This window comes from Festucalex cinctus, chromosome 2 (assembly GCF_051991245.1).
Source record: "Festucalex cinctus isolate MCC-2025b chromosome 2, RoL_Fcin_1.0, whole genome shotgun sequence".
Taxonomy (NCBI): Eukaryota; Metazoa; Chordata; class Actinopteri; order Syngnathiformes; family Syngnathidae; genus Festucalex; species Festucalex cinctus.
Genome location: NC_135412.1, coordinates 3,917,054 through 3,929,312, shown reverse-complemented (window position 1 = coordinate 3,929,312; position 12,259 = coordinate 3,917,054). Strand labels below are relative to the sequence as shown.

The 12,259-nt window shown below is 42.7% G+C and overlaps 1 protein-coding gene across 1 annotated transcript; it reads left to right on the top strand.

Moving 5' to 3' along the window:
- The first annotated feature begins 1,939 nt into the window (after positions 1-1,939).
- Positions 1,940-11,664, top strand: LOC144014908 (macrophage mannose receptor 1-like). The gene is made up of 11 exons (XM_077515219.1): positions 1,940-2,029; positions 3,759-3,904; positions 4,648-4,754; positions 5,973-6,109; positions 6,240-6,385; positions 6,454-6,566; positions 7,004-7,146; positions 8,164-8,456; positions 10,151-10,239; positions 10,307-10,508; positions 10,859-11,664. The coding sequence occupies exons 1-11, from the start codon at positions 1,978-1,980 to the stop codon at positions 11,003-11,005; spliced, it is 1,575 nt and encodes a 524-aa protein (XP_077371345.1). The 5' UTR covers positions 1,940-1,977; the 3' UTR covers positions 11,006-11,664.
- The last annotated feature ends 595 nt before the right edge of the window (positions 11,665-12,259 follow it).

The following is a 12,259-nucleotide window of genomic DNA, read 5'->3' as shown; positions in this document are numbered from 1 at the left end:
ATGACATGAAACCAGACGTGCTGAGTATTTTACTCTGAACAGTATGTCATGTTTTAGTTTTGTTTGACTTGGGTTTTGCTTTATTTTGGTGAGAGTGTTGTTTATCTGGTGTTCTTGTGTGTTTCCCCTGTCTTGTTTATGTCTGAGTAGGTCCACCTGTGTGTCATCCCCCTTCCCAGTGTGTGTTGCTAATTGGTTCCCTCTGCCTGCTGTGTTTCCAAGCTGTGTATTGTTAGCGTTTGTATTTAGTGAGTGGTGTTTGTTTCACGCGTCGCGGGAGCATTACCTTACCTTGTCTTGTCCTGGTGTGGTGCGTTGTTGCTGTTAAGTCAAAGCTACGTCTGGTCAAGTTTAATCAAGTCAGGTCAAGTTTATTTAAGTCTCCACGTCTCCTCAATTCTCCACGTCACCACAAGTCTCCATGTCTCCTCAAGTCTCCACGTCTCCTCAAGTCTCCACGTCTCCTCAATTCTCCACGTCTCCTCAAGTCTCCACATCTCCTCAATTCTCCACGTCTCCTAAAGTCTCCATGTCTCCTCAAGTCTCCACGTCTCCTCAAGTCTCCACGTCTCCTCAATTCTCCACGTCTCCTCAAGTCTCCACATCTCCTCAATTCTCCACGTCTCCTAAAGTCTCCACGTCTCCTCAAGTCTCCACGTCTCCTCAAGTCTCCACATCTCCTCAAGTCTCCATGTTTCCTCAAGTCTCCACGTCTCCTCAATTCTCCACGTCTCCTCAAGTCTCCACATCTCCTCAAGTCTCCACGTCTCCTCAAGTCTCCACGTCTCCTCAATTCTCCACGTCTCCTCAAGTCTCCACATCTCCTCAAGTCTCCACGTCTCCTCAAGTCTCCACATCTCCTCAATTCTCCACGTCTCCACAAGTCTCCACGTCTCCTCTAGTCTCCTCAAGTCTCCATGTCTCCTCAAGTCTCCACGTCTCCTCAATTCTCCACGTCTCCTCAAGTCTCCACGTCTCCTCAATTCTCCACGGCTCCTCAAGTCTCCACATCTCCTCAAGTCTCCATGTCTCCTCAAGTCTCCACGTCTCCTCAATTCTCCACGTCTCCACAAGTCTCCACGTCTCCTCTAGTCTCCTCAAGTCTCCATGTCTCCTCAAGTCTCCACGTCTCCTCAATTCTCCACGTCTCCTCAAGTCTCCACGTCTCCTCAATTCTCCACGTCTCCTCAAGTCTCCACATCTCCTCAAGTCTCCACGTCTCCTCAAGTCTCCACGTCTCCTCAAGTCTCCACGTCTCCTCAATTCTCCACGTCTCCTCAAGTCTCCACGTCTCCTCAAGTCTCCACGTCTCCTCTAGTCTCTACGTCACCACAAGTCTCCATGTTTGCAACACATTCCTAAGCAGAGATCAAGCCTGAGTTAAAGTTTTATGATAATAGCGTTTAAATCGTTCAAAATTACTTGAACAAAAAAAAAAAAAAAAAGTATGATTGTTTCACTCAATATATTATGGCACAGTCATCACGTCTGCCTGGAATTTCCTATTATAGGTTAATGTTATGACCCACTGTATATAAATGAGAAAAACTACCTGATATCAAATGATCTGACCATATCCTCGTACTTTTTGTGGGTGTAAAGCAGTCGCGTCGTAGGTTCGTTAGCTAACCGTGCTCATTTGTCACTCAACTCCTCACTGTCTTCCGCCTGGTTTAGAATCACTGCCAAAAGAATGATCTGATCTCTGTTTGAGCCGTTAGAGCATCCGTCGGCCGCGCACAAGTTCACCATCGCATTGGTCGCTGACTTATCAACTGTTTGACCTATTTTCTAGGTCACGCTGATTGTTTTCTAATTCACTCGCATTGACGCCCTGTTCTCCAGAAAGGGGCGGCACCCAAACGTGACATCACACGAGAAGGGTCTATAAGAAAGAAGGCGCGGGGAGCAGCAATGTATTTGGGTTGGGACACTTCTGCTCGCTACGTTTCTGGCTGTGAAGGTCGCACAGGCTACATGAAGATGCTCCGAGTCGTAGTCACGTTTGGCCTTTGTTGGACTTGTGCAGGTGAGAAAATATTCACTTCGTTTACTTTTGGACTGAAATGGCTTTTTTTTTTCGCCTGATAGCTTTCTCCAAAAGTCAAATGGAGTTGAATTCACTTAGAGTTCAAATCTATCGTTGAGGGTTTATTTCTCACAAGTATTGAGTTACTTCATGTACACAGTAAATTCTGTAAATTTGACTATTTAGAGAGGCACCAAATAGACTAAATTTTACAGTAGGCTAAGATTTACACTAGAAATAGAGTAAAAAAAAAAAAAAAAAAAAACAGAGCTCCAGTCATTCAAGGGTTGAGGAGCAAACTCACAACCTTCAGCTTGTGAGACTGCCACACTCCCACCTGAGTTATGCCCCTCGAACTATTTGCTTTTCTCCAAGAGACCAAAGACATTGTTTTTGGTCTCTTGGAGAAGATTCCATGGAATCATGGAATTAGCTGTAGCTGACATGAGCGATATACTAACAAACAAGCAGGAGCTGCGTGGCTCAGGGAGTTCGTTCCTAAACCCTTGAGTGACTTTTAGTTTGTATTTTTTCAATTCTTTATTTTACTCTCTTCCAAGTGTAATTACGCTAAAACTGAGTCTATTTGGTCTCACTCTAAATAGTCAAATTTACTCTACACAATTTACTGTGTATGTTTTGAGTTATTTTTTAACATTTGACCTTTTGATGGCAAATAAATATAGCATCAAAATGATAGTCATTTTTGAAATTACACTGTAAACAAATGGTTGGGGGTTGACATTGTGCACTACAAAGGCTCTGCGGTGTCCAGAGAAAATATAGAACGAATATGATCAGTCATGGAGACCAACACGTCACATGACTTTTCGTCTGCCTTCTTGTCTTGCAGTTTTTCCTTTGAGAACATTCGTCGTCTATGAGTTACCTGCATGCACAACCCTACCTGCAGAGATTTAATCAAATATTGACGTCCCATTAGTGCAAAAAAAAAAAAAAAGATTACTATTATGTTTATATTTATATACAGCCAAGGAAGAAATTAAAAGATCTCCTTTGTTTCTTTAGTTTCCTGTTCATTTTACAGACCCTTTAAAAAAAAATAAAAAATAGAATATCCTTGAAAAGTTGAATAAGTTCCATAATTTCATTCAAAAAGTCATACTTTCATATAGATTCAGATTATTTGTTCATTTTTACATAGTGTAATTTGGGCTTCTAGCTGCGGGCCGCAATACACTGAGAAGTATACGTGGAGAATACATTAAGAGTAAAAATCACTTAAATTGTGATCCCTGGATCTATAATCTATGAAAGTTTGACTTTTTGAATGGAATTGTGGAAAATTGGAAATGATTCAACTTTTTTGAGAATATTCTAATATTTTGAAAAGGGTCTGTAAATGCCTCATTTAGACCAACAAGAGTAGCGCATAAGAGGTTAATTTTAAGCGCTGACTGAAACATTTTCCTACGGTTTAATTGATAACCAAAAACCCTTCAAAAGTTCTTCCATTAGTCTCTACGGCATTGCACTGCCAAAAGCCAAAGCATTCCATATCAGATCTGTGAACATTATTGCAAAATGACAAACAAGTCGACTTTGTATATTTCTTGCATGATGGAAAAATACAAAGTCGGCTTCTTTATGATAGTTTATAATTTAGTGAATGATTAGAGTTTATGATGAAAGTGCGATATAAATAAAGCTGACTTGACGACATGTGGCTGTTGACTTGTTGCTCAAGTTGTTGTTGTTGTTGTTCCAGCGCTGACTCTGTGTCCGCCGTACTGGACGAATCACGGTGGACAATGTTACTTTTTCTCCAGCGACACGGCTGCGTGGGAGCAGGCTGAGGACACCTGTCGCTCTATTGGAGGCCACCTGGCGAGCATTTGGGACAACGATGAGCAGGTCAGTGAGTCAGTGACACGCCAGCAATATGTCTCGCCCTTTCTCTCTCTCTCTCTCTCTCTCTCTCTCTCTCTCTCTCTCTCTTTCTGTCTCTCTCTCTTTGTTTCTCTCTCTCTGTCTCTCGGTCTCCCTCTCTCTGTTTCTCTCTGTTTCTCTCTCTGTCTCTGTTTCTCTCTCTGTGTCTCTGTTTCTCTCTCTCTCTCTCTGTCTCTCTCTCTCTCTCTTTCTGTCTCTCTCTCTTTGTTTCTCTCTCTCTGTCTCTCTCTCTCTGTCTCTGTTTCTCTCTCTGTCTCTGTTTCTCTCTCTCTGTTTCTCTCTCTCTCTCTGTCTCTCTCTCCGACTCTCTGTCTCTCTCTCTCAGACTCTCTGTCTCTCTCTCTCTGTCTCTCTCTCCCTCTGTCTCTCTCTGTCTTTCTCTCTCTCTCTGTCTCTCTCTGTTTCTCTCTCTCTCTTTCTCTCTGTCTCTCTCTCTGTCTGTTTCTCTCTCTCGCTCTGTCTCTCTCTATCTCTCTCTCTGTCTCTCTCTCTCCGACTCTCTGTCTCTCTCTCTCTGTTTCTCTCCCTCTGTCTCTCTGTCTTTCTCTCTCTCTCTGTCTCTCTCTCTCTCTGTTTCTCTCTCTCTCTGTCTTTCTCTCTCTCTCTGTCTCTCTCTCTGTCTGTCTGTCTCTCTCTCTCTCTCTCTCTCTCTCTCTCTCTCTCTCTCTCTCTCTCTATCTCACACCAAGTCAACCTCTTTCTTGCAGTCATGGCTGATCTCACAAATCGGACAGCAGCACTTTTGGATCGGCCTGGCAGACAGGATCCAGGAGGGTAACTGGAGATGGACGGACGGAAGTCCTTTAGCATTCCAGTAAGAATTAAGCGCGATCATTATAAACAATAAATTAGTGTTGTCATATGATTACTTTTTTTTTTTTTTTTTTAACTAATTTATCGCAATCGGAAAGTAAAACTACCTATCGTCCATGTTTATTCATCTCCCTGCCAGTTTATTGTTTATTGTATAAAATGGGTTCCCCATTAGTTTTCAGTCACTGTGGTGAAAACTATTCTTCCTGGGGTCCCTCACAAAACTATAAATAAAATATTATTCTTTAGAAAATCAAAATCACCATAATCAACATAATTAACTTAAACATTCCAAAGTACATACATAAAATAAACAGAAACAAAAAACAAAAGGAACCTGCAGCTAACAGCCTTGAATCACAATGTACTACCAATTTTGACATTTCACATTTCACTTAGTTCATTTTAATACAAAGTCATAAAACACCATTCATAATTTCTTTTCCAATTATTGCTTTTTTAAATTTGCTTTTAAAACTTAGCGTTTTAACCATAACATGTAGGTATAGAGGCAGATGGTTCCAGTATGAAATTGCTCTGTACATAACTGTTCTTTTAAGTGCATTAGTCCAGGAAATAGGCAAGTTTAAGTGATTACCCAGGGCCTGTCTAGTATCATAGCTATGCCCTTCAGAAACAAATTGCAGTTGTGAAAACAAGAAGCCAGGTTTACCAGAAATATAAACCTGGCTTCTTGTTTTCACAACTGCAATTTGTTTCTGAAGGGCATATAGCTATGATACTCCATGCCAGTGACTCCATGCTATGTCCAAAACAACCCAAAAACTCAAATTGACCCAAGTAGCGGGTCAGTCCAATTTTTGAGCAAAATTAGGTTATTTTTGATCCAGCAGTTTTAAGGGTGTACCTTTCTGAGTGAAAAAAACAAAACAAAACATTAGGATACAAGACAAGTTTTTTTTGGACGAAAAAAATAGCATAATGTTCATGGTCATCATTCAAGACGAAAGTCATATTCATTTGAGAATAATCATCACTAGTATAGTTTCATGATTTTCCAACGCAAAAGTGACGTGGAAAGAATAATGGAACATTGATGTCCGACGCTACGACGTGTCGAAAGCAATTGTCACTTGCGAGTATTGCCACTTACACGGCCTTAATTATACGGTCCTTTGCCAGCCAACTTGGGTTTGTGAGGCAAAGGCGGCTCTAGGCTATATTTGGCACAATATGTCAAAAAGGTTGTCTGTTCTAGGGACTGGTATACTAATGAGCCGAACAACGGGGGCGGAAATGAGCACTGTGGTGAGATGGCGGGTTCATGGGCTTCAGGTCACTGGAACGACCAACCATGCAGCAGCACTCTCAAATACATCTGCAAGCGCGCCAGTGGTGAGTCCACACCGTGATGATTTGTGGCTGTGTTACACGAGCTACATTGCCACGATGCAACGGAGGAGTCGTATTTTATTTTTATCTGTTGTCTGTTGGCGTGTTTCACATGCTGCTGCTGTTGTTCTAGCACTTTGCGGCGGTGCGCCGGGTTGGCGGACCTACAGGGATGACTGTTTCTACTTCTCCCGGGAGACAACACAGTGGGAGGTGGCTGAAGACACCTGTCTCTCCATGGGAGCACACCTGGCGAGCATTCGGGACGACTCAGAGCAGGTGACCCACCCAGCTCTCTCTCTCTCTCTCCTCCCTCACTCTCCTCTAACTCTCCCTCTCTCTTGCAGTCCTGGCTGACGTCACAAATTGGCCAGCAGGACTTCTGGATCGGCCTGACGGACCAAATCAGGGAGGGAGAGTGGAAGTGGACAGATGGAAGTCCTTACGATCATTCTCTGTCGTAAGTAGCAGGCTTGTAAGAAAGTGCCGTGAAGCTCGTGAGCCTGCAACATAGAATCACTCAAAATCTTCCTTCTGCTCATTTGTCGCTAGAGATCATCGTTGATGATGATGGCTTTCTAGAACTGTGCACAAAATTTAGAGGGAAAAAAAATGTAGATTTGTAAAAGGAAGCAAAAGTGGGCTGAAGATAGCAAAAGCGAGTCAGCAGCCCTTAGCTCACGCTAATGGATTTGTCCCACTTTTGCCAGGTCGGGTACTGTACTGTACTCGTAACAGAAGGAATGTACGTTAATGGATGACACTCACTAAAGTGTGTTGAAAGAAATTGTAAACGGAAACGCAGGCTGCATCTTCGCCGGCCTGCTTGTCGGTGAAAGGCCAAACGCGGCGACATGCTATTTGGCATGATCTCTATGGAAAGTTTGTCTGTTCCAGGAACTGGAATACGCCTACTGATGAGCCGAACAACAATGGCGGAAATGAGAACTGTGGTCAGATGGCGGGCTCATGGGCCTCAGGTCATTGGAACGACTTGACATGCAGTACCAAGTTGAAGTACATCTGCAAGCGCGCCAACAGTGAGTCCATGCGTTGATATAGGGCGGCATTACGTTAGCGTGTCGCTACAGTGCTACGCAATGTTAAGTAGGGTTAGTAACCCTCGCCTGGCTTGATACAAGAAAGCGATGTTGAAAGAGGTTCCAGAAAAGTACGGAGCCCCTACGGTGACATGGTAGAAAAAAAAATGAAACTTTGCGTTCCCTCGCAAAGTTGTTTTGCGAGGGAACGCGAAGTTGTTTTTTTCGCTTACCATGTCACCTTCGCTGCGCCGTAAACACTTCCGGATCATCTTCCATGTGAACAAAAGCGACGTGTAAACAAAGCAGTGGAAAAATACATGCTCCATCCTAGTCGCTTTGGGAAAGCTTTCCCACTGTTTTGTTTAATGTTTACAAACGTTCCATCCTCGTCGCTTTTGGTCACATGGAAGACGACCCGGAAGTGTTTACGGCGCAGCGAAGGTGACATGGTAGGCGAAAAAAACAATTTTGCGTTCTCTCGCAAAGATTTCGTTCCCTCGCAATCTCGCAAAATGTTTTGCGAGGGAACGCAAAGTTTTTTTGTTTTTTTTTGCGAGGGCACGCAAAGTTTTTTTTTTCTTTTTTTTTTCTACCATGTCACCTTAGCGGATCCGTAGAAAAGTATGGCTTTGGGGCTGCATAATGCATGCTTGTTTGGTCCCTTTTTTCTTTTTCCAGTTAAGTAAATTGAGACCAAATTGCTGGCTGCAAATGGCACATTGAAAGTCAAATCAAATGCAATACAAAAACATCCATGAATTAGCGGCTAATTGAACTTTATTCTCGAATAGGTAGACTGAATTAAAGTCCTCATAATCCAGTTTCAAGCACACGATCAAGCGCTCTAGAACATTACAGCTTTCGATAGGTGCAAGCAAGCAAAGGGCAGACTTATGTATTTTAAAAAGACGCCTTATGTCGCCACCTCATGGCCATATGTAGAAGTGCATCAAGAAGAACATTTTCATGTCTTCTAATGTGCGCTCTCATTTCAAATGAACTGTATTTCTGCAGGTGAGACCCAATGTCCTCCTCCTACTTGCCCTGATCCTCCTATCTGTCATAATTGTCCTGATCCTATTACCTGCCCCACTCTTCCTACTCCAACGTGTCCCTCCTGTCCTGCTACTACTACCTGTGCCCCCCTTCCAACCGGCCCTCCGCCTACCTGCCCGACCTTGGAGACGTCAACCGCCGCTCAGCCGACCAATTGGGAGCCAGAGATCTGCACAAGTTCCGCCGGACAGCAGTCATGTTCCTCTCATGACATCACATGCTCGTGCCTGCTCGCCATGGCTGCTAGCCCGGTGAGTTGATTATTTGTGGTGTGAATGCTGAAGAGCATTTTTCATCTCCCCGTGTTTTTTCCTTTAACGGTAATAACATTTCTCAATACCTTCAAATATCAAACTGCAGCGCTAGCTGGATTTATGAATGCCCTACTCGGAATTTTTCCCATTACCAACCGTAGATTTTGAGGTTCTAATACAGTGGTGTCCAAACTACGGCCCGGGGGCCATTTGCGGCCCGCCATACATTTTTTGGTGGCCCGCGGCAAATACTAAAAATCATACTAAACATCACATTAATTAATGGTTAATTATTATTAAAAAAAAAAAAAAAAAGTGAAAAAATCACATTAATGGTTAAATGTGGTCAGTTGACGACCGATTGTTCTTGTGGTTCAGAATGTCAAGTTGGGATCAGCTGCAGCTCAGTGGAGAGGCATATCTATTATAGTGGCACACAGGGGTCACTATTTGCCTTGTGACTGTTAGCAGTTTTCAATAAGTAACTGTATATTATATCAGCAATTTATAATTGCTCCATTGATTTTTACCATGTTTAACTCATTCACTGCCATTGACGGAAAAAGACGTCAAATGATGCATTTTATTTGCTGGTCTGGCAATGAATGTGTTAATAAATAACTAAAAATAAATAATCAAAGTGGCCCTTGCAGCTTTCTATTTTTCTGTATGTGGCCCTCAGAGGAAAAAGTTTGGACACCCCTGTTCTAATAGGCCATCGCTTGAGTGAAATGGGAAAGGAAAACTGAAGCAATTGAAGGGGCTGTTGCGCCCTGGCAAGGAGATTTTGAACCTGGCAAAATGAAAACATTGACAAGTAGCTACTGTAGGCGACAGCTCATGCTCGGACACTCACACGCAGACTAATCAGCCAAGCAGCGTTGCCAGACGGGAAATATAGGATTATAGTACCGTAGCCTCAAAATTAGCATATTTTGATGGAAATTATCGTACACCCGTCAAAACCAAAATACACTGATTCGCGACAGTCAAGTATAGTCGTTCTTGTGTTTAAAAACGCTCACAGGCACTCAGGGCTTCGTTGCGGGTTAACGTCACTGATCTGTATATATTACTGGATAGGTGGTTTGCGTCTTGCGTGATTTCTTGTTTGGAAGTGTCTCCTTGGGGTAGGCACTTAACATTTACGTCAGTCGTTTCTCATACTCAGCAAAACGCGATTGGCTGATATTATGTCACATGAGAACAGATACCTTCAGGGTTCGCAAAAAAAAAAACTCTGGCCGTTTGAATTTTACCGGCAATAAGACTTAAATGGTCAAATTATTGTACATTTGCCATTTTTTAGGATTATTGATCGTACAGAGTCAAATTATCACACAAATCCGATAATTATCGTACACCTGGCAACGGTGCAGCCAAGCAGCTTCTGACATCACTTGCTCAGTCGTGCTACTTAAAGGTACATGTGCAATGGTACCAACAGCAAATGGATTATTTGACACGTTTTTTTTCATTATTATTATTTTGCGTGACGCCATCCATTGCCGTTTCTCTGGATTCAAAACATGCAAACAAAATTGCTTGTAGTTGTTTGGGTGGTTCGCAAATTTTCATGGGGGAAATGTATGCCTATGCAAATAAAGTGACCTCATTCAGGACATGAAAAAGTTCAGTTGTACACAAAGTGCATTTTGTAGTTGTCATTTTGTTCAATTGTTTGTGTGCAGCGTGGTGGATTCAAAGGTGTGCTGAACGACGGTCTCAGCGTGAACCGCAGTATCGCCATCAGAGGACGAGTCGGTCTGAACGCAGACAGGTATAATAGCCCCCCCACCAACAATGATGCCTGTTTAAGACAATATCTTTGCACATTCGTGCGGCAGGGTCATCGTCAACCTGCTGGCGGGTGACCTCGTTGCTGACGCAAATGGCGAGGATGACAACACAACGGCGCTGCACATAAAGTTGGACTTTGAAAGCAGAACCATCACGCTAAACTCCAAAGTAGACAACTTGTGGGGCCAAAAGCAGATCAAGGTGTTTCCAGAGCAAAGCTTCCCCTTTGGACCTGGACTCGACTTTAAGGTCACGTCAATCACTACTTCGTCAACGTGTGCCTTTTTCCTCCCACATTGGAAAAATGTGAACTTGAATGACAAGCAACAACTTGTTCCAGTGATCATTTCTAAAACGCTAAACATAAGCATAAAAAAAGCTGAGCATTGCTTCATGTCCGAAAACAGAAATCTTCGCCTGAATTGATTTTAGTGCGCCTAAGTAAAAGATGTCCACCTCAATTTTGGTGACAGTTCTGTAGCTTTCTGATATGAAGCAGTGACTCACGAGTCCTATCGTCTGTGTAGATATTCAAGGGTCTACCTGTAGAAACTGTACGTTTGAATGCTTATTGACATTCCTGTCTTGTTGCGGTCCAGATTGTCATCCGGTGTGAGGCTGACGCTTTCCATACGACCTTCAACGACCTCCACCAGATGGCGTACAACTATCAAGTTCACGACCTGCGACGCGTCAAGTGGCTGGAGGCGTGGCAGGTGTCGCTAACTGGCATCCAGCTGATGTGACAACATCGTCGGACTGCCGCTTCCTGTCTGGACGTCCACGTCTGAAACAGCACAAGTGTGTGAAACCCAGAAGTCGGAAGTCCTGCCTCCTCCGTGACATATACCCCATTGTTTATCTCAGTGTTTTAGATGGCACCTTAAGATGGCACCAAACACACGTTTTTTGTCCCAAATTCCCCAATTCAAGCTTGCACTAAAATGTCAAATTAATGACCAGGATATGTAAACAGCATTTGTAGATACCAGTATATACAGTCTGTCAGAGAAAAAACCCCAGATGATTTTGTGTTGCATTAGCCTTTAAATATTGTTGCCGACAAATTGCTGTATTTGGATATTATTAGTGATTTTGAATTATGTCCGGCTGTGAGGCGTACCAACACATGGGAAGAAGGAGTGGGGGGTGGCTATACTGGTTATTAATTATTATGAAGGGGCTTTTTTTTTTTTTTTTTTTTTTTTATTAATTATTTACTGACGAATTCTCCAAAACAAATTGATGAAATTGAAAATGCAAGCTAATATAATTTTCCTGATGAAAAAAATATATAAAGACAGTTTATGAGTGAAATATAGGCCATCACGGCTGGAGTTTCCATTTAATTGATGTACTGTAATTGTTCATCTGTCTGTCCTGATTTCTACGACTTTTATGTATTTATGTGAAAATGTCATTGGATCCTCAAAGCTAGACTTTTGCACAGTATTGTATGTCAAAGTATTGAGTACTGAAGGTACTAAAAAAAAAAAGAAAAAAAAAAAAGAAAAGTTGTTTGTGTTTATTTTGTCCCATTCGGGCTACCTCTAAACGACTGCATTATCCAGTTGTAGTACATACAGGAGGTATACTGAGCAAGTGACCATCACTTCTGAGGTGGCTCATTCGCCACAATTGCCACACCCTTGTCGACCAATATTGATAATGTAGTCTTCCTGCGCATGACCATTGACCACAAGCGTGCGGATGGGGTTGTACATCTCTTACGAACTACGTGTAGTAGCTGGCAACTGTGGTGTAGGCTTAATATATAGTGTATTGGTATTAGAGTGATAATCTTCTTGTCCTTGCTAGATATATGGTGGAGGGCCAGTTATTGTCACCTAAAGTGTTCGGAGCGGTTCAGAACCGCCGCTGGTTTGGCTCGTTAAAATTGCGGCAAGCTACTAAGCGGGCAAGAACAAACACATACAAAAAAACGGAAGTTGGGCACTAATACGTTCAGTGTAGAATATTTAAAGAAAGGATCAACATTG

Bases quoted from the DNA above. Each gene is read 5' to 3' on its own strand.
- LOC144014908 (XM_077515219.1), top strand. From the start codon at position 1,978: ATGAAGATGCTCCGAGTCGTAGTCACGTTTGGCCTTTGTTGGACTTGT. The intron at 6,386-6,453 runs GTGACCCACCCA...TCTCTCTTGCAG, and splicing joins TTCGGGACGACTCAGAGCAG to TCCTGGCTGACGTCACAAAT. The intron at 6,567-7,003 runs GTAAGTAGCAGG...TGTCTGTTCCAG, and splicing joins CCTTACGATCATTCTCTGTC to GAACTGGAATACGCCTACTG.